Raw genomic sequence first — 26,587 nt, 5'->3', positions numbered from 1 at the left:
TTCCTCTTGTAACTCCACAGAAGCAACTGTTTCTGAAGAACAAACCAACTACTCATTACAGAAACTACTTTGTGTGTCAAATCATTCAAAAGTAAGCACCATCTCCTACAGTTCTATTATGCAAAAAGTCAAATTTTCTTTTAAGCAGCCTGTGACAGCAATATATTGCCAAATGTATTTGTAGAAGGAATGTTTCAGCACTGTCAATGTTTAGTAAAAATTTCCATACAAGTTCTTCCCTACATGACCCCTTTGATAAAGCATATCCCAAAACTTTAGAAGGTGTTTCAGTGAACTATTTGGGTTTTTTTGAAACAAGTTGGCCATAGCTTTTTAGTTCACTGAGATGCAATGTGGTGATACAAAGCTAAACTGAGTGCAGTAAGTGTATCATCATCATTTTTACTAGCTGTAACACATAATCTTTCACAAAAAGGACATAGAAATTCACTGTTATTTATGAAGAGACAGACCTGACGTAAAACCTGAATTGTCTTTTGAAAGCTGTGGTATACAAACACAATCTTATCTACACTAAGAACATGAAATTAGAATACAGACCATGCAATTTGCTGGTTTTCCAGTTTCAGGTTGAATCGGTAATCTTCAAACATATCCTCATGAAGACTGTAAGATCTGTTTCCATATCATAGGGATTGCATTTCATAGTGCTTACTACTACATTCTGAAAGTTGGGCAACCACAATCAATGGTATAACATTAAGCACCAGTTTCTGCTTCAAGAATGTAGAAACTTTTTTTTTTCATTTTGTGTTCTGTTTCGTTACTTTTTCATCGTACGTTGTTCTTACTCAATTGTGTGTATGCAAGTGTTTGCCCCATCGTTCCTCGCTCCTCACCTAGCTTCAAAACCCTCCTTCCTCAACCTCCTCCTTAAGGAAGGGAACAAATCATTCAGTTTATGCTTGATTTTTCAAGAACCTGACATGGGCTATCATCTATTTTTTCTCCTGAAAAAATACCAAAGTACAGCATTTGAGAGATCAAATAGAAAGTAAAATCTGCAATTTTCTCCAGAATTCTTAATTCTGTAAGAAATGGCAGGATATCTCATAATCACTTTAACCTCAGACCAACCTAAATGTGGGAATTCTCAGAGATTTCATGCAGCATTTTTCTTCAGATATCTATGCCAACAAGGTCCAGGGAGACCCAATGAAAGGCAAATGTATCCTAAAGCTTTGCCTCAGTAGTGTTACATTTTCACAAACAAAAAAATCTGTTATTGTACTAAGAACACAATTTCATAAGCAAAAATACAAATTTACCTTTCCCTGGATTTATTGTCATGAGGTCTGCTTTAAATTAATACCACATATTTCTCAGTGTCTGTTTCTTTTCGAGGGATTAGAATGTCTGACCACCAATAAGCTCAATGAGCAACACAAAAGATGACTAAGTAAATTAATACTTCAAAATGCATCACTTGCATTTAGCAGCAATGTGCACAAGATAATATTGCCATATCTTTTTAAATTTCAAGTAATGACACACTGCAGATAAACCATATTCAAATTTCCTCACAGTACTGTAGGCTTCTGCAAATGTTGACTCTTCATCATTGACTGCAAGTACAGTCCAATAACAAAACTTTATTCTAATTTCCTCTCACTCTTAGTCTCAAAATACAAGTCCAATCTCATCCAGCTTTCCAGAAGCCTCTTAGGTGTCTTAAACATTTAAAACAATTGTGATTTAAGCAAGCCTACATGAATTCTAATCCAAATAAGACACAGGACAAATTCAAAGTTTCAGCTGCCAGCATGAGGAATTTTAAGGATGAAGGATGTTGTCCCTGTCTGATGTTTCTCTAATCACTTCCAACACAATCCCACAGAATGAAGCAGAAACACCTCCTATGGCCCAAGAACTTCTAGAAACCAAACAAGATTAGCCTGAGTCCACTTGTTATATCAAACTGACACACAATATACATTAGCCTGACTACAGGTACATGCTTTCCAATTCCAGGTATATGACCCAAAAGTGTCAACACTAAAGGAAACAAGCTTCAAAATTAACTGATATAAGCTAAAACTTAGCTAAAGTTTTAATTTTAAAATGAAGCTAAATCTAGAATATGATACTAATAACTCACTTCAAAAATTTTATCAAAACTAAGGAGTTAGTACGCTGCAGAATGTGTAAACTTCTGTGCTTCATAATCCTAAGACTTTTTAAAAAGTTAAATTGTCTTCAACTTGTCTGTGGTAGGAGGCTTCTAATAATGCATTCCTTAAATTGTTATAGGCCATTTTTTTCTCAGTATCACAAGGTACTCTTTGAACAGCTTCAGGCACCTAGAAAAAAAGTTTTAAAGAATGATAACTTACTGAAGACCCAATAATGCTTTGCACCTGATCAAGGTCTCATGACCATGTGGAAAGCTGAGAAACTGCAGTCAACTGAGTCACAAAGAATAGTTTTTAAGTGCTAACTACTGTGACAAGACAGCAAAAGACTACTGACATTAAAAAGCTTTATAACTGTTCTCTCTGCTAAGCAAAAGCAGAGAGGCTTTTAAGTAAAACCCATTTTGCTTAACCAAAATGTATACTTTCTGTGATCACACAGGGAAACAACGCTATTTCTTTTCCTTTTCTCCAAAACTCAAAAAACTCCTTATGTTTTAAGTACTCTCATAATGAATACTTAACACAAACACTCTTGCTGCTCTCCTCTTGGTAAACCAAAGCAGCTGCATATCACCTAGAGTATATGCTATTTCATAGCTTTTCTAAAAAGGGACTTCAGACAGGGTTGAAATGAAGGCTTCAAAATGAACATTTACTTTCACTTCCAGAAGCAGGTATAACATTAACATTGCTATAGGATTCAAAGTCTACAACTAATACGCAGTCTCCTTCTAATAAAACCAGCTACGTATCGAAAGTGATTATCTTCTTCACAAAGGTAGCTTAATAAGTAACTCCTCACCCTTGGTAACGTAATTTACAGGATCCCGTGGCAAAAGTTTGTTAAACTGGAAAGAAGACTTCACTGAGGTACATGCGGCAGGTACATCTGTTAGCTCCAGTTTTTTAATTAGAAGATTCTGCATCAAAAAGGAAGAAGTCCATCACAGAATCTGAGAGTAGTGCACCCCAAGAAATCATTACCATAGCATGCGCACAGATCTCAACTTCTGTGACAAACTACTGTGGTTATTTTGTTGTTATTGAAAAACTAGTATTTTTTTTAATAGAGACTGCAAGATAAAGATCTTCTCAAATAACGATACGATCAGGAAGCCTGCAGTAAGGAACACTGAACCATGAGCATCTAGATACAGTTTAAGGGAGCTGCTCTACAAATTACATGTATCATGTTGCCATCAACCAAACATCAAAGATGGCATGATGCCTTTCCAGGCAACCTAGTGGAATAAGCCAACGTTATCACCTAAATGTAGAGGACAGGAACCCCTTAGGATACAGATATCCATGAGTGACAATGAGATGGCTTTTGAACCTAGCAGGATAGTCTTCTAAAGACTTGCTAAACTACATGTGGCATCTCCTACAACAAAAACCCTTCAGGAATGAAGCTTTATTCTCATGGGCTTAAAACTAAATACAGGGAAGGACTTTAAACAGAATTAGGCAGAACATTTAGGCAAATGTCTCAAGGTGACAGTCCCTGTGAAAGATTTTTGTGTATGAGGGTCTACAGCTCTTCAGCATCCCTAGAGAGCTGTAAAGAAAGTATCTACAGTTGCCATTCTGAACAGACACAAATCCCACTGGACAGACAGGGAGTCTGAAGCATACATTCTCACTTTCTAACTAAGCTTATGCAAAGGGTAAAATGTATCACCCATGGGATTTTAGCTATAAGCCTCCTGGCACACCTTGAGCAGCCATATATAACAATTGTTTGGTGGTCTATGCCAAATGATTTGCTGTTCAGTTCATTCATCATGGTTATTTTCCCAGAGAAAACTATGAAGACTTTCCCCCCCCAGACAAAACCTTCCCAGTCTGTGAGAGTGAAGCAGTACCTGCAGGAAAGGAAATGAGCTAGGGAACACTTAAGCCAATTGGATATACAGAAGTCCATGGGATCAGATGGGATGCAGCCAAGCGTGCCAAGGGAGCTGGCTAATGCCATTTTGAGGCTTTCTATCACCTTTTTGAAAGGTTATGGTGATGGAGGGGGGTTCTTGACAACTGGAAGACAAATGTATCCCTATCTTCAAGGAGGAGGGCCTGGAGATCTACAGGTTGGTCAGACTAACTTCAGTATCTGGGAAGATTATGGAAGAAATCCTTACAGAAGCTAGCTTTGTGCATATAAAGACGACTGGTAATAAACAGTATTGAAAGTCTACCAATGTAAACATAAATATTTATTAAGTTTATATATATATCATGGTAAAAGATGACAACATTTAACTTCCCATAACAGGATAAATCAAGCGTGCACTGTTCTAAAAGGTGAAGTTTATATTAAACCAGTCAGATTAAGATTTGCATGACAAAGGCAAATGGTTCAAATACAACTCATGTTTGTTAGTGGAAAAAATAAAGCACAGAATATGACTTGACAGACTACCGGTAATTGTTCAGCAGCCAGGCTAACTTACCAGACAACTCATTTTACTGCAAGTATCATCACTGATTTGCAGATTTGAAATGTCAGCATATGATAAGTATCTTTAAGAGAATTATTATTATAATTTAATTAAGGTAATCAAAGCAAGTTGTACTTCTTCAAGCTGTTTTCAATATAGAGTTTATTTCTCTTAAAAAATGTTCCCTTTACATGGGACATTAAAGAGTGTACATAGTATTCAAATTTAGCACTTCTGTGCTTAAGTATATTGAAAGCCAGTAATCCTACCATACACCTCACAACTTGAATTTCACTGAAGAATTTGTTCAGGCTGTAGTTTCATAACTGCCAGCAGAAGGGCAGGTCCCGCTGCCCTTTTTCATCCACTCCATTTCTATGCTTCCCTTGTGCTGGCACTAAAACTGATTCAGCTGAAAAATATATTTTCTCTTCTGGTCAAGTTAGTTTTTGGTGAAAGAAAAACGTGTAACCAAAAAGTCAAGTCAGGATCATTTCCCTTCACTGAAAACTCACATTTAGGGCACAGCTAGACAGTACAGCACCACCAGTGTAAGCAGCACACAGATGTCTGTTTGTTTGGGTTTTTTTACCCTCTTCCTCCCCCCCCCATGCAAGTCTCAGCTCCTCCTCCCCCCACTGGTTTAGGGTCTGCACAATAAACCAATGGAAGTTACATGCCTGACACGAAATGATTAATTTCTTTTGTTTAAATTAGCAGGTTGAATTGGCTCCTCATGCCATCAAACACAAGAAGCAGTGAAGGAGGAGAGGTAGGAATGCATGGCCAGTGCAGGACCACCAGACAGCAGTAACTCATAACAGTGGTTCTGTCATACTATAACTGAACCTTTAGATCCTTTTAAAAGCAAACATGAACTGCAATCTTAGACTCTTGGGCAATGGTATTTCAAAGTTACTATCTAAACACCTGATTTTATTTACTTTTAATGACCATTGGCATTTCTGAAACAATCATCCGACAGCTGCCTTTACAAGACACCATCTCACCCAGCCATATAAAATTCATAATGTTTTTATTTTAAACCCCAGATAAATGCTGGAGTCTGAGTGCCACATTAATGAACGCTAGTATTCTTCTCAATTTATAGCAAGGATGCAAACTAAATCACTCAGATGCCAATAGCTCATAAATGCCTTCCCACAACTCCCCCATGTGTCCAGAAAAAAACAGAATTTCTCCCATGATCACTGAGAAATAGGTAGTTCAATATCCAGCAGCACAAGACACTAAGATACAACTTGGAAGTCCTAGCAACATTGAAGTGTGCTGTACCAGCGAAAACAAACAATTTATCATAGATTTGCAATGATGTTCAGCATCTGATCAGCCTAGTCAAAGCACAATCACTCTTGTTAAACCCAAGCTTTTTGGGGGTCTCATTAGGTCTTTTTTTCATATTTTCTATTCCCCTCCCCCCCCCTTCTTTTTTTAAATGACCCTCAAGTAGAAGGAAAGGTTCTATCAGTTATTTCTGTTCCTCAAAGAACATCATTATGTATGGATAATTACGTACTGTTTAATATATCTGCATGCATCTTCATCACATGCAACAAAGCACACTACTAAAAGCTGCAAATAATATTGCCCAAACTAAGTACCACTTTATACATGTCAAAATTATTAATAGCACCAGCCAGTGAATAGATCCCTTAAGCCAAGCAATTCCAAGGGTACAGGGGAAAACGCTGAGATTCACTATTTTTTTTTTTAAAAGCATTCTTAAAATTCAAGGCACATATATCTTACCTTCTAGTATACAGTATCTACTTGAAAAAAATTCTACCTTTCCCCAATTACTAAATAAAAAAATTGGTGTGGCTTTTCATTCTCACACTATTGAAACTGTAACCAAACTGACCTACTGGACCACTTGTTTTTATGAAGGTCAGATTTACTCAGTGGTAGCAAAGAAAGAAAAACTTCTGAGAGCACCCTAAAAGTGATCTAATACCAAAACCTGATCAAGCATGTGTTTCAGGACCTATTAGATCACATTGCTGATAACTTGACCGTTTTAACCATAAACCATACAGATAGCTATAAAGCAGCATAATACAGACATCGCAGTACACTTCATTAGTCCAGCAACGCTAGTGATTGCTTTTGATTGCACTGCTTTTACAGAATTTTAAGAACATAAACTACAGAAGAAAATATATTTTTCAAACAAAAAGATTTCATTCAGGCATTAAATCACTCCAATCTTTCTCCTCAAATAAACCATCTAAGTTATGTTGTACCTTAGTATTTTAAAACGTTGATTTTATGATTCATACTTAACTGTCAACTAAAGTTATAATTGGTTCTGTTAATGTATAATATACCTTTATATCTAAAGTATCTAAAGACTATTTCAATAGAGTATAAATATGGTATACAGGCACAAAGCCTTGCACAATTCTAAAAGAAAAGTTCAAACTCGGGCATCCTGTAAAAATATTCCAATCTTAGACTCAACATACAGAAGAACACTTTTTTTAAAAAGTGCAGATTAATGGAATTTTCAAAAATATTACTATTTAATACCTATATGGCTTAAAACCAGATAACTTTACAGATAAGTATAACTTAGCCTCAAGATTTGCGTAAAATTAATGAGCACAAGATGCACTGTACACAAATGAAACACTGGTAAGTTGTTGGGGTTTTTTCAGTAGTTTCTAGTTTGCACTGCTCTCACAGTAACATCATCAAGAATCATGAACTTACTCTTTTTCACACAGATATTAATGCCTGCCTAGAAGAATAGCATGCAAATGAATAACTATTTTTCAGTAAATAAAAACATTTACAGCACCTAAACCCTAGAAATGTGAACACAGTTAAAATAGAAAATTGTAATATTAAAAAGTAATTTTAATTCAACATAGAGTTACGATAAATCTTCCATAATTATGTTGAGACTTTTACCAAAAAGCTTCGTAAGATATTTTGGAGATGTGTATCAGCCATCATTTCTAGATTTCTATCCAGCGTTATTAAGCTTTCTTTAAAGATTTACCTGTACTGCTAAACACCAAAAGATGTGTGCTCTGTTACCTGCTAGTGAGGCGTGCTTCCTAGTGCCAGAAATGTTGAAAGTACCCATTCTTCTCTCAAAGAAAAAATTTAACATGAATTTCTAAAATAAAATATACTTCATGAACTCGCTTCCATATATCCAGAGGACTGTACTTTACATGCTTACTGTGATTTTAACTTTAAGGCATATTTTCCTGCCTAGAATTAAACAGTGGAAACAATCCTCACAACTGGTTAATGAATCACTTTGAATTAATTCTGTGCCAGCACAGTCTAGTTCAGAAAACAAAGAGGCCTTGAAGAGTACGCCAATAATTAAGTCTGAAATATCTGAATAGTTTACAAGAATTTATGAGGGAAAAGTCACCAGCAAAGTCATTTCTGTATACCACTCCTAATCATATAAATAACGGGATGACTTCTGACCATGCAAATCAGCTTGCTTTTTATCTCACAGCTTAGCCACAAGTACAACCTACTGAAGTCTTCACATACTTTGATGTTACTTTTTGAGAACATGTAAGAGACCAGGATTTAGGGCTAGATTTTTTGTTAATAAACCTACATATTGATGTACACAGATGCAGAGTCCCGATAAATAGGAGAGGTGCCAAACGAAACAGAGGAAGTAAGTCCTTATCAGCCACTCCACCCATCCTTCTCTAGAAACACCCTCAGAAGTCCACCTTTTCCAGTGTCTGTTCTTGTAAAAATTTGAAATTATTTACATACCATGACTTGACCAATTAAACATTACCAGACACAGTCAAGAAATAATAGTTTCCTAATGCTGAAACACAACTCATAACGGGAGCCGTTACAAAGTTACACGTCCCCCATAAATTTCTCTGGCCTGGGAGAGAGCGGAGACCCTCCTTGAAGCTACGGTCACACTTCACGAAAAACCTGGCTCGTCTGTTATTTCCTCGAGCTGAACTTTCCGTCTACCCGTGCTTCCTGGTTTCGGGGACAGGGAAGCGGCCGCAGGGAACGCGAGGTTTGGGGGCGCGCCCCGCTCCACGGGCAGCGGGACACCTGCGCGGGCAGCCGCGCCGCCCCCGCGCACTCGGCGCGCAGCTTCCCGGCCCACCTGGGAGCGGCCGGCGGGGCCCGCCGCCGCCTTTCCCCAGACACCAGCTCCCCGGAGCCGCCGCGCTGCCCGCGCCCCGCCGCCGCCTGCCCCGTCCGAGGGCGAGGGACGGGGTGGAGCAGGGTAACCGGGAAGCGGCTACTGGGACCGTGAGGAAAGTCCCGAGGGACTGAAGCGGAGCCGAGAGCAGGCAGCCGGCCAGGGGAAGGCACAGCCGAGTGCGGCGGGGGAGAGGGGCCGAGGAAGAAAGAAGGGGAGGACAGCTGACTCGGCCCTCGGTGGTGGAAAGTCCCGGGAAAGGGGAGGGGGGCGCCGGGCCGGCCCCAGGCGGCGGGGAACGAGGGCCCAGGCAGGATGGTGCGGACCGTACCCGGGAGCGGGCGACGGAAAGGAGAGCCCCGGCCGGCGGCCCAGCCGCGGCCTGCCGCCGGGGCGCTGAGGCGCGGCGCCCAGAGCAGCGGGGCCCGCCGCCCCCAGCCCCGAGCCGCGCCGCGGCGGGGAGGGAGGGAGGAAGGAAAAGGGAGGGAGGCCGGCAGCCCCGCGCCACGGCCACAAGCCAGGGCCCCGCGGGGCCGGGCGGACCCGGCCGCTCCTCACCTCCGGCGCCCGCCGCACAGGAGCACAGCAGGATTATCGTCCCCGCCAGATCCATCTTCACCGGGCCCAGGCCCCGCCACCGCCTACCCACAGCACATCCGCCCCAGTCGGCGCCGGGATGGGGAGGGGCGAGCTCTGCGCCTCCCTCCGCTTTGTCCCCCGCCGCTCTGGAGGACCGTTTCCGTCCACGGATCGGCTGGGATCGGCGGCTCGCCCCGGCGCCCCCCGCCCGGCAGCGCTCCGCTCCGGTCCGGTCCCCACGCCGCGACTTCCTCCGGCCGCCCGCCCCCGCCCGCGCGGCGACGCCACCGGCGGGGCGGGGCCGCAGGGCACGCCCAGAACGCGCGAGGCAAGCCGCCCCGCCTCCGCACGCTGCACGCAAGGGGCGGGGCCCGAAAGAAGAGAGTTCACCGCCCGGCGGGCGGGACGTCAGGGACGGCGCCCCTGGGCTGCTGCCTCAGGGCCGGGTGGGGCCTTCCCGGCTGCCGCCGCTGGGCCCGGCCTGGCCCGGCCCGGCCCGGCCCGGGGGAAATTGTGTTTTCTCGGCGGCAAATCAGGGCAGGCCCCGGCCGCGGGTCTAGCCCCTCCCGCCCGAGGCACCGCGGGAGGACCGCCCCGGGCCACCTCCGGGAGCGGGGTTTTTCCCGGCGCTGGCGGCTTCCCGGCTGAGGCAGGTCGGGGCCGCGCCTGCCGCCGCCCTAGCGCTGCCCGCGGGGCAGGGCGGGGCGCGGAGCGGCGGCGGCCTCCCGGACTTTCGAAGGGCTCCGCTGGGGCCGAGGGGCGCCGGTATTTGCGTGGGTGAGAAGGATCTACGTCCCGAGAGGGAAGGAAAGGGCTGGTGCATAAACTTTACTCGTACTTGTCGAGCAGGCTTCCCTCCGGCTCCTTTGAACCTTTGTGTACGTAGCCTTAGGGCTGTTTACCAGAATGAGGCCTTACGAAAATGTAAATACATTACATCAGCTGGTTTCCTTTATCAAATACACTTTTTTCTTTGCAGAAACTAATTTACTTACGAGTTTTATTTTGGGTCACCAGTTTCTCTTGATGCTCTGCATGTCATGAAGCATTACGGTTGTCTCCACTGAACAGGGACTTCTTCATATTGAGACTGTCTTGAACAACCTTCACGATTCAAGTGTAAAGGAAAATCCTCCACTGAAGATAAAAATGTGAGCCATTGAGACAAAATGTTTCATTTCTTGTTTGTCAATATGCTAATTCTTACATTCAACTATGCTAATGCAAAGATTTATTTTTATATTAGCGTTTGTGACAAGTTTCTCAGTTTGCTGTCACCCCCTTCTATTTGTGCTTTTCCATTCCTATTGCTCTTTCAGAATAAAAAAAAGTCTTCCCCCGCTAACACTGTATAATTACAATGAATGTACTTCAGATAAGGCAGCTGAAGTTGATGCAACTATTTAGGAAGAGCTCAGACAAGAGAACTACTGAGAACAGAAAAGAGAAGATAAATTCTTATCTTCCCAAAACTGTTATTTTAAATTTGTCAATAAAAGCTGACGGTTTCTATAGGGAGAGAAGGAAATAGGCTCCTAAGGGTGAAGTCTGTAATACAACTGCATTAGCTCTCAGATTACCTTTTACACTCACCACAATCATATTTTTACAATACGGATATTTAACAAACCGCAATAAAAAGCACTGAAAACCTTTAGGAAAGCTGAACTCGCCTGTGAGAAGGCGAACTTCCCGTAACGCGGAGCATCGCTCCTCCTGCCGCACTTTACCTCACCAGCTGCGGGGTGGGGCCGCTGCCCGCCGCCCTTCCCGCGCAGGCGCGGCCCCGCCCCCGCCGGCTTCCTGCAAAATAGGCGGGGCGGGGCCAGGCCAGGGCCTGCACTCTGCGTCCCGTGCGTGGTCACCTTCAGCGCTGGGCGCGGCGGGGCGGGGCTGTCCTGCCTGGGAGAGGGCAGTGGGCAGCCGCGGTCCCTGCGCCGCTTCCGAGGGGCGCCCTGAGGTGGCCGGCAGCCGCTCCGCGCGGCCGGTGGGCCCTGGGACGCAGCACGGCCGTGCCTTGCCCCGCGGCTGCCGCGCCTCGTGCCGCCGCTTCCAGGCTTGCACCGGGGTTCGCGCGCTCCCCGCGCCCCTCACGCGGCCCTCACTCGTTTCCCTCCCCCTCCCCTTCTCCAGCCGCCGGCGCCCCCGCCGCCGTCTGCGGGCTCCCGCCCCGCCGGCGGGTGCCCCCGCCCCGCCGGCCCCGCCCCCGGGGCGTCCCCCCCCCCCCCGCTCCGGGCCCCGCTGTGACCCGCGGCTGCTTCCCCCTCCCGCCCACACGTCCCTGGCGGGGCGGAGCCGTCGCTGCTGTTATGGCGTCTTGGGCGCTGTTGGCGAAGGATCAGCCGCTGCAGTGCCAATAGAGAGCGAAGGAGCCGGGTGGCCGGCGGGCCGGGCATGGAAAGCCTGGCGCAGCCCCCGCCGCCTCCGGGCTCGCTGAAGAGGGGCGGCGGGGGCGCTGCCAGCCAGCTCCTCCTGGAAGAGGCGGCGGCAGGCGAAGGCGGCTGCAGGGACGGGCCCGCGGCGGCCGAGGAGAGCGGCGGGCGGCGCAGCCCTTCCCCTCAGCCGCCCCCCGCTCCCGCCACGGACCCTCGGACGGCGTCTCCCTCACGGGCCGCGGAGGGCAGTCCGCCGGCGGAAGGCAGTCTGCCGGCGGCGGGCGGCGCGGGGCTGGCGGTGCCGGACAGTCCCGGAGCTGCGCCTACCTCGGAGAGCGGTCCTGCGGGGGCCGGCTCCGGGAGCAGCGGGGCTCCCAGCCCCCCGGGGGAGGAGTCCCGGAGCCTGGACTCGCTGGAGTCCTTCTCCAACCTGCACTCCTGCTGCCCGAGCAGCTCCGAGCTCAACAGCGACGCCGAGGAGGCGGTGGTGGCGGGGGCCTCCTCGGAGGGCCCGGCCCCGGAGCCTGAAGGGGATAGGCCCGCGGCGGGCTCCCAGCTCCTCTCCGCCTCCAAGGAGCGCTTCCCGGGCCAGTCGGTGTATCACATCAAGTGGGTCCGCTGGAAGGAGGAGAACACGCCCGTCATCACCCAGAACGAGAACGGACCCTGCCCGTTGCTGGCCATCATGAACGTGCTGCTCCTGGCGTGGAAGGTACCGTGTGTGCGGGCGCGCCGGGGCGCCTGCCGCCGCCATGGCGGGGGCGCGCCGCGCCGGGCGGGCCCTGCCGCTTGGGCAGCGCTGCGACCTGGAAGCGCCGGCATCGTCGGGGCTAATGAGGCCTTTCGTGTAGCGCTGGAAGCGTTCGGGGGGCACCTGTGCCAAAACCACGTTAATGCACCGCTGGAAGTCTGTGCGATTAAGACGCAGACTTATTGCCGCTGTTAAGCGCCTATCTCGCGTAGAGAACTTGGAAAATAAATAATGGCTTGCAGTCTATTGCTAGTATGCTACCTAGATGCTGATGTTTTATAAGACTTAATTCGTTGTCGTCTTAAAAAATCAAAATCTAGATGATGCTTTACTAAATTGAGCAATACATGGTTTGCAGATGTGTGCAGGTTTCTAGTAAGTAAACGTTACTATTTATAGCACTGAAAACATAGGCGGTATTTGGGGAAAATAAGTTAGTTTGTATAATGAAGTGTATGCAGATTTGTACAAAATATGGATTTGTACAAGTAACGGCCTGAATAATAGGGATACATTTGTATAGTTATGCAGCATAGATTATATTTAAATTAACAAGTAAATCAGGTCATGATCAAGTACAGCTTTGAGACCTGGAAGTTCTTGTGTTCTAATAGCCACTGTGTGTACGGACTTCCTGTAGTCTTAAAATAATTCTTTTTAACTTTTAAGCAATTAAAATGTAAGGCATAATGTAATTATTAACATTTATATGTGAAACGAATATCTTTTGGAGAAGAGCTATGATGATATGTGCATGGCAAAACAAGGAGGAGGGGGTACTTCTCAAGAAATGCTGGCAATTCAACCCCAAAGGATTGGTGAGCTGATAGAATGGAGTCATAGAATAGGAAAGGTTTTATGGGAATAGTTTTTATGTTGTAGTATCAAGGGAAAGAAGTTTGGTATTGGAGGAGCAGAAGGTTGTTCACAGGTGTAACAGGTGACAAAGGAAAAGATCGAAATGAAAATAATATTATAAGAAGAAATTCATTTAGAGGAAGGTAACTTTCCAGAAGATTAATGATTTTTTTTTTTGAGTTATATTTTCTGTACATTTTCTTGAACAGAATAGCTCATACATCAGGAGGAAACCTGTGGGTACAGTGATGTAGATATTTAGTCATCGGTGAAAACAGTACAGGGAAGTTGTGTGTGACTTCAAGGTATTGCCTTATGTAGGTTCTGCCATGCTCAAGGGGGTGTGAAGGTTGTCTTAGACTTCAGTATTTAACACTCGTTTTCTGTGCTCCCTCTTTAACAGCTAGGGGTGAGTGGAGGACCTTAGAGAACTTACCATTCCTTATCATTCTGTGTGGTGGTGTTTTAAAAGAAATGGCAAGTTACAGGATTTTTCTTTTTAACCTTTCATTTAATGAAAGCATATAAATGGGACAGCACTGTTCTTGTTTGCATTTAAGTTTTTGGAGGTTTTGTTCTTTAGCATTCTTCCTTTGCCTTCTTAAATGTATGATTGCTTTCTTCTGCTGTCCTCTATCCAGAATTTTAACTGACATTCTGCTTTGATCAAATATTACATAGTGAGAATTAGGGTGGTATCCAATTTTATAAATATGTGAAAATCAAAATGCCTCTTGGGAGTGCCCTACCATTTCTTATTGCTAGGATTACAGGAAGGGTTTTCTATAATTCTGTCTGTTTATGTAAAACCTCAGCAGAACTTACATGAGTTGCAGACAGGCAGCTAAATTGGTGAAACTGCCATCACGTGTCTTATTATTTATATGCTTGAGGGTTTTCCTCTTGGTTGTATATTGCCCCTGCTTATAACTGATTTTCCTAATTAGTGCCTCTCCAAATTAGCCTTTCTTTCCCCCAGTTTATAGCCAAGAACCATGTTGGCATTGTTTGGAGTGGCAAGCTTGTTGGCAGCTCATCTGTACATCACTGATAGTAGCTAGCTACATACCAAGGCTGAGGATGGACATCCACATTCTTCTCACTTCTTCTGAACCACGATGAACACTAGATTGGGTCAGGTAATTATAATTTGGGAACAAGGAAGCAGACCAAGAAATGAAAACAGGCAAAAGCAGAGCGAGAATACTGTAGTATGTGTTAGGTGAAAAGAAGCTATGTGGTGGGGAAAAAAAATTGAGTAAGAAAGAGATGAGGAGGGGAAATAAAATTACAACAGAGAATAAGAAGGTAAACATTTAAGCTTTGGGCTCTCTTCCCTGTATCGGCCACCAACTTTCCTTCTTGGAATTCTGTCCTGACAAGGTTGAGAGTTTGGTCATCCTGTAGGTAGATATGATCTCAAATAACTTCAGATAATACATCCAGGTGCTCAAAGTTGAGAAACAATAGTTACAATACTAGTTTTCAAGTTTTGACGGGCACTTCCCTTCGCATGGCCAATTACATGCTTCCATTATTCCAGAATGGGAGTGATAACCTTGAGATCTGATACTATGTATCGGCTGTGCTTGTGCAGCAGTGAAAGTCGAATTCATATAATTGTTTGTGGCAAGTGGCACATAATCAATTTGCTTAGAACTAAAATCTTTATTTACTACTTAGTAATAAGTGGGAAGCCTTCCGAGGGTACGTAGGCCATAATCACGGAACCATTTATGCCTAAAAACTCAGATTAACATTTGGATGTATTAAGAACTCACCTTTTTGGGTATTTCAGCTACTCAAAATGCAAGCTTCTTACCCCCACACTATAATATTGTTTTAAATATAGTAACAGTTTTATGACCTTCTCGTTGTGTGTCCCGGTTGCCCTCATTCAAACCCATTTTTCTGAGATAGCCCTCACTGAGTAAAGAGAGACTATAGGTAGTTTATTCATTTGCTTAAAGGATTGCAGTAACAGGAAGACTTAAGATGTACTGTACCTTAGGTAAGTGTGCCATATACTAACAAAATTTCTTCCTAGTGGTTATGAAGATCTTGTTCATTAACGGAGCAAGATTCTCTCTGTTCCTTGCCATTATTCAGTTTTTGTTATGCCTTTTGGAGCTATTTTTTGTTTTAGAGTGAAGATCTTTATTTAGCAATACAGATATAAAGACTGTTTAGAAGTAATGGATTCTTTGAGAGTGCTGCATCTCTATGTTCTTATCTGTGAGATACTGGTTTGGCAATGCTTGAGTTTTCTGAAATTCTGAAATAGTAGCACCCATTGGGACTGCTCAAATTCCTTTTTGATACTACCAGGTTTTGGAACTAATCTTGCAATAAAACTGCTACCTCTTTTATCCACTGCTTTCAAAGGAGTCTGGACATACAACTTTGAGGTGACAGACTGTAGAAGCTGTAGTTTGAAATGTTACAATTATGAAATCATTGCTTTTCTTTTGAAGTGTTTTTGCAGACTTGCCTGTATAAGCTTAATTTGCAGTTTAGCCTTTAGGAGATAAGACCCGAGGAGTTCTGCTTACAGAAGTGTTACAGCAATGTTCTAAGTAAAAAGAAAACAAAAGCAGTATGATACCAACTTGAAAAAGTAGCTGTTGCGCAAAACAGTGTGGTAACGATTTAGGCTTCTCTGATAGAAATGAAAGCAGAAGTATTGAAACAAACATATTAAAAAGTATGTACAAGCATGGGTTGTCTCTTCTGATGTAGACTAGTGTAGGATGCTGTCTTTCAGCTTGTTTAAATCTGAAGACTGATTAGTTTTTCCTCAGACCTGTGGTTCACTATGTAGTTAACCTTAGCAATGCAAAGCTTGCTTTTCTAAGTATTTTTTGTGATTTTTGTTAGGTGTAGTCCATGCACCACTTTCTGATACCTTTTAATGCAATGCCAGAAGTTAATTTTGTGTGGGGGTAGCCCTTCTCAGGATGTACTCCATGGCAATCATCAGATACTAAAATCTTAGTAAGGGTGCCATGTAATTCTGCTCTCTGTTTCTTAGGTAGGATGTAATATCATGTAGCCAAAGAACTCTGTGAACATTAACGCATTGCACAGAAATTACATATCTGAAATGTCCAGGGAACCGAGAAACAAATTGCAAAGAAACAAATTGTTTTGGAACATAAAATAAGCCTTAGGGAAAACATAATGCAATACAAATAAAAATAATGTTGTCTTGAAAAGTGAGTGCATATGGAATATTTTGTCCTTACAGCTTTTTATGTAGGAGAATAATTCCAGTAGCATATTTGACAGTATCTTTAAAAGTTTTTTCTATCACAGTCCTCTCAATGAACAGAAGGTTTTGGGAGCTGTGTTCCCTACATGCCTAGTTCTGCTAAAATTTTGGTAACTTTTAGAACTGTATGAATTGGCTATTTAGGTGATTGTAACTATTATGTAAGTAAATGTTATATAACTGTTTATGCTTAGATGTATCCAAACTGAGGTGCAGAGAAGAAGTAGAGTAAAAAATTTCTAGTTAGAAATTAGTTAGTTTTAGGTTCCCATAAAAATGGCCTGTTTTTCAGAAGAGCTGAGTACAGTATGCTCCTGCTGATATCAGTTTAATTTGTCCGAGTCTGCAGTGGTAGTGCCTGGTCTGAGGTCTGGCATGGCCCTTTACATGTGATCTGCTTTTTCTTGTTGCTGAGCTAAACCTCCTTATGGCCAGAATTTGCACAGATTGCTCAGATGAACTCTCTCAGCCTCTGAAGGTGAGTTGCTGGTGCGCTTCTGATGAATGCTCAGCAGAGGCCTTGGCAGCCTTCCTCCCTGCATCTGTGGGATGAGTTGAGCTTACAAATCAGTAGGCCTGTAGCTGTGCATTTTCCAGAACAGCAAGCCTGCTCTGAGGGACTGAAGGAAACCTGGTTGAGGGAGGAGATGTTAAGGTCATCAGGTGACAGCACGTAATATCAGGCTATCATGTGATAAGCTTATGAAGCTGTTCCCGCAAGGCAAAAGGTATGTATTTGCAGCGAGATTCAGTTGTTTTTTGTCAAGGCAGGATGAAGCTACCCTTACCTCTTCTGGAACGCTGAATTCAGGGGAGTTGCATATTTTAGATAAACAAGTTCTGAGACTGTAAATAATAAGCCATTAGAAATTTGCACGGTCCCTTTCTATACGCATAGTATTTTTGGAAGCGTTACCTTCTGTGCAGGACTATATCACTTAATTTTTTTTTAAGCCCTTCTGAAGAGTGGGAGAATACAGTGGAAAATATTTAAAATTAGTATTATGTACTTTTCCAATTGTAGTCTAATGCATAGAAACTGTATAAGTTGTGCTAGACAAACTCTGCAAGATGAAAATTTTTTTACCAATCTGGTCTTTTAATTACGAAGGTGGCTCAACTGTACCTCACGTTGTAGCTGGGTGTGAAAGATTTAGTTTTCCACTCCTGAGAATGGGAGGGAAAACAGAATGAAAAGTAGCTAGAGTTAGGAAGAGAGATCAGGGCAAAAGACCAGGACACTGCAATAGAGGGGTACAGGAAATGGGTAGGAGTTGAGGAAGCGCGTTTTTCCTAAAATGTAAAATAAATGTAAAATCTAGCAAGTAAGCATTGAAACCTATTGAGAAAATTTGTCCCTCGAGATAATAGATTGCTATGGACAACAACAGGTTTCACTAATATTGCTTACATTGTTTTCTTGTGTTGATTTATATGGCGAATGACTGTGGTTCTGTATGATTTTGCTCTGTCCCTTAAGTTTTAAGGTGTTTTTCTTTCCTGTTTCCTCTTTATTGTATGTTTCCTGTAGCTTAAGTGCCCACAATGAAGCTCTGAACAGTTAGGAAATGTCATGTTCTCTCTATATCCTTAAGTCAGCTCTGTTCAGAAGTACTTAACGTCTGTGTTGGAACCCCATTATCCCACTTTAAAAGATGTGATCAATGTCCCACAAAACATTCCAGCCCTAAAATTATGCTGTGAAGTAATTCATTAACTTTGTTTAGCATTTAATTAAGCAGTTAATTTTGAGATTTAGCTTGTTAAAATATCTGACTATGAGAGATTCTGCAGATAGGCAACACTGCTTTGGTTCTGCAGTAAAAAAATAATTTTCTTAGCATTACAGTTGTGATGGAAAATTCAGATTGTTAACCAATGATACAAATAATACCTCCTTCAATCCATGAAGTCTGAAACATTAATATGTTTATGCCATGAGTATGTAGAGCTCAAATATAGGTAACCCATGTAATTATGATCTACGGCTGCCATTTGTAATGTAGGCATACTTCTAGATTCCCAAATTGGTGCAGAGCAGAAACCCCCAAGCAATGCTGGCTGAGCTGATATGAATGGTTTTAAATAAATAGTGAAAAGAGCTAGCTTCAGTCCTGAAAGATCATCAAAGTAGTCCTGCTAATAGTTGAGGGAGCATTGCTAATTTTCCTTCACATTATACTGGCACATCTGTACTGTTTGTAGTCCCAGAACCACTTCATGCATAGCTCGTGTAAGTAATTCTGTTTTATGCTGTTACATCGGTATACCTTAGGTGCCATAATGAACCAGACCCAACTCAGAGGTGTGCGCAGCTAATGTTTGCTAAGGCTTGAATGCTGCTAATTCAGAACTGGAAGTTTAAGAATCAGCTTTTTGAACGTGTAGTCCTGTTATTTACATGGCACAATATATTATAGTTATGTGAATACTCAGTATGAATATTATGAATGGGACCAAAGATTATGAAAACCTTTAGCCTATCAAGTATTAGTGAAACTTTTCTAAGTTTTGGGAAGAGATTAAGAAATTTTGTAAGTTACAATCAGTTGTCACTCATTTAAAAGATGTTTTCAAAAATTCACGTGCCTGTGCATCCATGACTGATTTTTCTCCTTGTTTAATTAATATAATTTTAATTCTTTTATAAGCAGAACTAATTAAGCCTTCTTTCTTATGAATTTATGCTGCACTAATTTCCTACTTTACTAACAATTTATACTTTCATTCCCTTCCTTCCCCCGATCCCTGACAGTACTGTCAACTTCTTTCTATGTCCACCATCTACAGGTTGATCAATGCGTGGTGTATGCTGTGTGGCCAATTCTGACCTAAGCATGGGCATATTAACTTGGGTCTCTTTGTTCTTCCAAATTTAATGAAACTTCTTGTAAATCCATATATTTAACACATTTGCCATTTGTCAAATATGATTAAAATTGGTGGTGAGATAGATTCAGTTCAATCACACCTCATTTTCTCTGGAAAGTTATTAAAATAGCTTAGTTTTCAAACTGGGAAGGAAGTCCTCTCTATCACAAGTGAACAGTGTAGTGCGTTGCTATACTGTATTTTTGAGTTTGGGGTGCTGCATCAAAGGCTTTACATGCATTTTTCTTCCATCTCATGGCTTTCTATTTCCTCCTTCCTCTCCACAACCAGCAAAATAGTTGGAGCCTATTAAATCTTAAGCATGAGTGAATAATCTCACATCATGTCTTTCTATCTGTGTCAAGAACAGTGATCTGTGTTGGGGAATACCAGACTTTCTAGACTTTCAGTGGTAAGATGTTGAAGAGAGAGAGGATGAGAAGATTAAAAACTGAAGAGAAAGCTTAAAAACCAACAAAAAACCCCCAACCAAATGTTAGAAAAATAAAATTTGTATTTATACAGAGAAAAATTGAGCACACTAGGATTAAAGACAATATACTCCTATGGTATTCCTTCAGATTGCCAGAAGCATGCCTTTGTATGTACTTGTGCTTTGGCTGTTACTGCAGGGAGATACATAAATGGAAGTGCGCAACCAAAACATTTACCCAGGATGCTGGGTGGTGGAGATGAATATCTGAGAAGCTTTTGGCTCTGGCTGCTGCCAAGGTTGTTGGTTTTAGGAGGTGACAATGACAAGAATAGGACAGGGGAGAGGGGAACGGAAGCTTCACCACTGAGTTCTGTGTGTCTGGTCTTTTCTGTATGGAGTTAAACCAAACCCTTGAAATGTGAGTACAGGATGAGAGGCTGGGAGGTCATTTCCTTGTACCTGCATGAGTCTTGGCTTCCCTGTCCCAGCAGCTGCTGCCACCAGATTCTCTACAGCCTCTTGTCTGGATGCAGGAACTTTCTGAGTTAAGGCTTAGTTAAGAGTTATAATGAAGGCAGGGAGTCAAAGACTTTGCTGAATAAGGTTAAGTTTTCTTAACTAAATGTGGCTACAATTCCCAGTCTTGTTCATCCTGGATGCTTGCAGCTGAGCTAGTGCAGTGAGCGGTGTGAACTCCTGTGAAGCTGAGGGGGATGCTGGTGAAATGTCTTGGTTGGAGTAGGGAGCACTATGCAGAGAGCTGCAAGTGAGAGAAAGTACTGTGTGCATGTGGTTTATCTAAAAACCAAAATGCCTTTTTTAATCTCTTCTTGTAGCTGGTATTTAGTAGAGGTCCTGGGAAGGTTCTTGGTCCCAGTACGGTAATGCTCTTATAAAACAGTGAGGCAAATGTGATCAGAAGACTTCAGTCTAGAAATACCTTATTGATACTTTCTAAATTGTATTGTTTTGACATTTTAAAGCGAATATACTTTTACTTTCACAGATTAAGCTGCCACCAATGATGGAAATCATAACGGCTGAACAGCTGATGGAATACTTAGGTTAGTAATTATAAGAAATGTTTTTCAATTATATATTATACTTACTGGTGAGTAGTAGTATAAGAGGATTGTTTTATTTATTTACTGTTTTATTCAGCTTTACTTGAACGCATGCTTCAAGAAAACTACTTATGGTATTCAGTTAGTCATGCTTTTCCTTAACTGCTTTTAGAAGTTTTCTGTACTGCTTTCCTAAGTGGTTTCCTAATGATGCAGTTGGTATGGCTTAGTATACCAACACATTGGTAGATTTGAAGTTATTCATGTCTCTTACAATGTTGTTTTGTTATAGTTGACAGAACGTACTAAGTCAACTATGCCTTTAATTGTCTGCAGTAACTCTAACCCTTGGTAGTATGACTCAAGTAAAATAACAGGAAAAATTAATTTAGTCATTACAGTGATTGAGGTCTCTTTTGCAGGCAGTACTCCGTTATCAGATTCAGTCTTCAGCAAAACTGCAGCTGTTTACATCTGACAAGTCTGTAACTTCAATAGCCCAGAATGATCCAGGTGTTAAAAGTGCAGTTGCGATAGTACTTAAGCTATTATATGTACCACAGTTCTTTCCCTTTGTAGCCTGACAAATATAAAATGTTTGAGCTTAATAGACTAGGTTTGATTTTTTTTCTTAAGCAGGAGATAAAAACCTTACTATATTTTCTTTCTTTTTGCTTGTAAAGAACGTAGCTTGTTCTTTTCAAAAGCATATCACTGAATCTTTCAGTGGAAGAAAGAAGTTAATTACATAATTTCCAAAAAATAAGTCTTAAGAAATCTTGCTGCCGGTGTCTAAACATTTCTTCTAATTGTATTGATAGAATAATACTTTCTGAAGTCACTGCATAATCATGGTTGGCTAAATGTGTGTATCTTTTCTTGAAGGCATATATTAGCTTCTGGAATTATTTTATTAAATTGAATAACAAAATTACCTTCTTGAATTATTTAGGTTCCTATTTAGTCAACATGATTAGCAGTTGCCAGATGGTTGTTCTTCAACTTAAAAAAAGTAAAAAAAGAAAAGCTCTTCAACCACTTTGAACAATGTTAACTTAAAAGATTATAAATTAGGAAACCTGTAACGATATTTTTCTTTAAGTAGAAACATATTTTTTAGGAATGAAGCAAGGGGATAAATACAAAAAGCATAGAAATAAAATCTGAAAAATTTGGGAGAGGCAGTTTATGGATACTAGTCACTAAAAATGTTACAAATCTTAAACCCTATTGTGTTCATTGACTGATTAATTACCTTTGTGTTGTAGACATAGATGGAATACAGGCCTTTCAGAATTATTGGTGTATGGAAACATATGCCAAAATATTCATAGTATCAGTCAGGATAAGTGGTTGCATTTTTAAATTGTGTTGTACCATGACTTATCTTATTGTGAACAGTTTGACCTTTTTATATTTTTAAGTTGAGGCACAGAGGGAGGTAAATTTCTGAATAATTAAGAGATTGGTATGATACCCCAAGAGATTATGAAATGCTGCTTTAGTAAAAACATTGGCCATTGGAATTTTATTTCTTAATATGATCTTACTATGTTTTTTATACTCATATTTTACTCCATAATTGTAATTCAGGTTATAAAACAATGCAATCTCATTAATTTGATAGAAGACTTCAATGGTGGTATTTATGATCAGTCAGCTTCAGTCAGACATGTTCATAGAAATGTTGAAGCTTTGAGTGTGGAATAAACTTATTTTTATTTTCACTTTTTATAGGAATTTTTTTTTTTTTTATAGGAGACTATATTCTTGATGCAAAACCTAAAGAGATATCTGAAATTCAGCGTCTAAATTATGAGCAGGTAAGGAGCTGCTCCTAAAACACAATTGCTTATATCTGAAGGAACTAAAACTTTTTTTCTCACCTAAGGTTTATCATCTTGTTAAAAACCAGAAGCATACAAACCATTGTTTGTAGTTAGTTTTTCCTTTTTTTCCTAGGCTTGATGTAGAGTTTTACTTATAAATACTTGCTATTAGTGAAGAAAAACTCAGTATCTACTAACACAAGAAATTATTTTTTTGCCTGCAATGAGTATAATGAAAGAATTTTGTTTTTATTGAGGAATTATAACACAGAAGTGCAGATGCAAGTATATAACAAGCTGGTTGCTCTTTGAAGTCTTACATTATGCATCTTCAGTGTGCTCCGTTCTGTGATTGCTGCTAGACTTTCTCTGAGGATGTAAACCGAGCAAGAAAGAGATCTGTATTCTTAAGTCGTGATGGACAAAAAGAGGTTCATTCCCTATTATGAAAGGCAATATTATTTGCACTGACCACTATTTTTATGTCATCACAGAAATCGTTCTATGTTAAAAATAATGGTATTAGTTTAAAAAAAATTGATGTAGTATATATTATCTTGGAGCAAATTTTTCAAGCTCTGTCTGTGGTCAAAGCTGTTTTTTGATTACTCATGGAAAAGTGATTTGAATTTATTATAGGTGTTAGGTTTCAAGCTAGTTCTATTTATTGTTACGTCCTTTTTTCTTGCTGTCATTCAGTGTTGAAAACCAAATCGAGTATCTTGGGATAGTTGAAATTAGAATGGAGATTGAATGTAGATTCTTTTAATAATAACCCAAAATATGACTTTTATCAAATCATATGAATTCTTTTTGTAATAACAAAATTAGCTATATTTTTTTTCCATACAGTTCTGTGCTGTAGAAGATTATAGCTATAATCAACTTACAGGAGGGTGATGAAAACTATATACCTGGTTAAAGTGCAACATCTCTGGCTTTCTTGTGCTCAAATATATGGGTTTACTACGTATGTGTCACAAACATTTTCCTTAAATATTTAACTGTACAATTTTAAAGAAGCCTTCTGTTTGAGGAATGTTCTAAATGTACTTGTAGATGCATGAGTGATATCACATGAGAGGGGAAAAAGAAACTAATTAGGCAACTGAGTCTCACAAAATTATTACATTTCAGAAGCAATGGAACTAAGTCTTTGTGTTAATCATAATTTTGTGTTTATCTTGTCACACAGTTAGTATTCTTTGCCTAAAACAATATATTATTTTATTCTTATACAAGAAATTCAAGTAAATTTTTTGGACAGCTAGATTTGTAATGCTTGATTTTAGTATAATTTCAATGTCATGACAAGATGTTCATTTCAGCTGTGACTTATACCATACTTGAGGGATTTAATGAAGTATTTGAATGAAAGTTGGACTAAAAAAAAAGCACAAGTTCTAATGCACAAACCGAAGAACAGGTTGCCCAGGGAAGTTACGGAGTCTCCATACTTGGAGATATTCAAAAGCTGTCTGGACATGGTCCTGGGCAACTGGTTTTAGGTGGCCCTGCTTGAGCAGGGGCGGGGGGGGAGTGGACTAGATGACTTCCAGAGGTCTCTTGCAAGCTCAACCGTTCTGTGTATTTATATCCTCGCTTACCTGCATTCATTTTTTTAGAAGCTTGTTGCGTTGAAGGTGTGGAAATAGCTAAAATAGAAATGATACTGTTCGAATTGTAGCGAGAAACTTCTGCAGCTTTCTGGACAGTTTGATGTATTCCTGTTTTGTTTACAAAGTAAATGTTACAAAATAAATGCAACTAATGTCTGTAGGTATATGATCTGAATTTGTGGATGGCTAGTGCTGAGTTGCTATAGGCTTTCTTCCTATTCATTTAGCAGAGTAAGAGTATAGCATTATTTATTCCAAAACACCTCTGATAGGTTTTTATACTTGATATCTGGTCCCTACTAATGAAATGCACTTCTTAAGTAAGGTGGTTTGGTTTGCTATTATAATGATACAAACTTAAAAAAAATTTTAAAAGTCTGAGCCAGATCTTGAGAATTGATTGCAAATCTTGCTGAATTCTAAATCTTGTGACATAGCAAAACTGTCAAAAGGATGAAGCAACATGTAGTAAAGTAGCAGGAGCTGTTGCTTTCCTGGTAGTAGAAACTTTACACAACAGTGCAGTTAAAGGGCTACAAGCAGTAAAACTCTCATTCATAGCAACCACTCTCAAGTGCAGATAGTGGATAATGAGATATGTTTTATACTTTATCAAGTAGTTTGTAAGCTTTTCTGTGTAAGCTTCAACTCTTCTGAGAGCTTTCCAGATTTAAATCTGCTTAGTAACAAGGAAATATGCCTGTTTATAACCTTACGTTAGGAGTTTTCAGAAATTGTTCAATTGAAATTACTCAGAGTAGGAACAAGCTTATTGTTCTACTGCCATTTTATTAAGAAAATAAGTACATTGAAACTTGCATACCAGTAAGAGGAGTAGCTTACTTCCTTCGGCTAAAATGCTGAGATTGGTGAACATGAAATTTTTGCCATATGCCTTAATGAAACCATGCTGTTGCATGTGTGAAGTGTTGTGCAAAGATCTGTAGGCTATTTTACGTATGTATGTCTGCTTACACAATTTTTACATACAAGTTTTGTATTAGAATTCTGTTGCATGCTGAGAGATGTCTAAAACTTCTTCCAAGATCTAGGTAACAGTCATCTTTCCGCCAAATGCAAAACTGTGCTTGGAATTGGGTAATGAAGTAGTGAGTGATGTAGCTACACTTAGTATGTTTACTTAGTGAGTGTTGTATGTTCTAATTGGTACATTATTTACAATACCAAGTTACAAGATGCATAGACTGATTTTGTAGACTGACTTCTTAAAAATAGTAAGGTCTGCCTTGCATTCTGATATACAGGCTTGTGTTGGCATTCTGCTCTATCTATTAATGTGTGCACTAATGTGCTGCAGAAGTGAATGTTCAAGTTACTGTATTGGTTATGTCATTGTTTAATGGATCCAGTTATTTGTAATTTTCCTGCATATCAGGAAGCTGCTTTTAATTTGATAACTCAACACTGTGTACCCCACTTATGCCTTGTTAGCCTACCTAGTTCTTTAATAGTTTTCTCATTATTCATCCTTTATAGTCAGCCATCCTTATTCTCAGTTTTTGTCTTCCCTTATTGATTCCAATAATTGTGGTTTTTGCCATTAACTGTCTTATTAAAAGAAGACAACACAGAAGCAACTGTCTCTAACAATCAGTGATTTTAGTCTGTGAATCTTTTCTGTCTCCATCTCCTTTCCAATCGGTATTTCTGTTTTTGTCATGCTTTTTTCCCCATTGTTGCAATCCTGAATTCCTCTTAAGCAACAGAATATTGCAAAACTAAGCAAAAAACCTCCCCAAACCCAACAAAAAACCCAACCAAACAAAAAAGAACCTCAGTTTCCCTGAATCTTTTGCAAATACTGCTAATACTTTCTGATGATAGTCCTTGTGGACTCTTCTCACTTGGTGGAAAATTCTTTTTCCTGCATGTCAGGAAACTTATTTGTCTGTTGGTTCAAGAGAACTGTCTCACAAAGCACTTTTTCTTTGGCTAATCTTTGCTTTGTGTGATTGAATCTTCATAACCTGATAATTCCCCTTAGGATTCCATTGGGATCACTACTATAGTAAGTGCTACTTTCATGACTTGTTTCCACAGTAGAATGTACAGGCCATTTAAAGGTATGCCCAAGATAAGATAGCAAAACTTTTTTTATGAAACAAACAAAAAAATCGGATTCTTCATTGTTGTTCACCACTTTAA

At 41.0% G+C, this 26,587-nt stretch overlaps 2 protein-coding genes across 3 annotated transcripts in view; one reads left to right on the top strand and one right to left on the bottom strand.

Annotated features, from left to right (window-relative positions):
* Nucleotides 1–9,641, bottom strand: part of ADAM10 (ADAM metallopeptidase domain 10) — a 55,337-nt gene extending 45,696 nt beyond the window's left edge. Inside the window, 1 exon segment of the mRNA XM_075505897.1 lies at nt 9,327–9,641. Within this exon segment, the coding sequence (XP_075362012.1) occupies nt 9,327–9,381 (55 nt within the window). The 5' untranslated portion in view covers nt 9,382–9,641.
* A 1,981-nt stretch (nt 9,642–11,622) lies between these two features.
* MINDY2 (MINDY lysine 48 deubiquitinase 2) overlaps nt 11,623–26,587 on the top strand; it is a 41,476-nt gene continuing 26,511 nt past the window's right edge. For both annotated transcript variants that reach the window (XM_075505896.1, XM_075505895.1), the window contains exons 1-3: nt 11,623–12,434; nt 20,916–20,973; nt 22,732–22,796. In XM_075505896.1, coding sequence (XP_075362011.1) covers nt 11,742–12,434; nt 20,916–20,973; nt 22,732–22,796 — 816 coding nt within the window. In that variant the 5' untranslated portion in view covers nt 11,623–11,741. The remainder of the gene's footprint in view (nt 12,435–20,915; nt 20,974–22,731; nt 22,797–26,587) is intronic.

The sequence above is a fragment of the Mycteria americana genome, chromosome 6 (assembly GCF_035582795.1).
Source record: "Mycteria americana isolate JAX WOST 10 ecotype Jacksonville Zoo and Gardens chromosome 6, USCA_MyAme_1.0, whole genome shotgun sequence".
Classification (NCBI taxonomy): Eukaryota; Metazoa; Chordata; class Aves; order Ciconiiformes; family Ciconiidae; genus Mycteria; species Mycteria americana.
The sequence above is the reverse complement of the archived record's forward strand: the minus strand, read 5'-3'. Positions and strand labels throughout refer to the sequence as shown.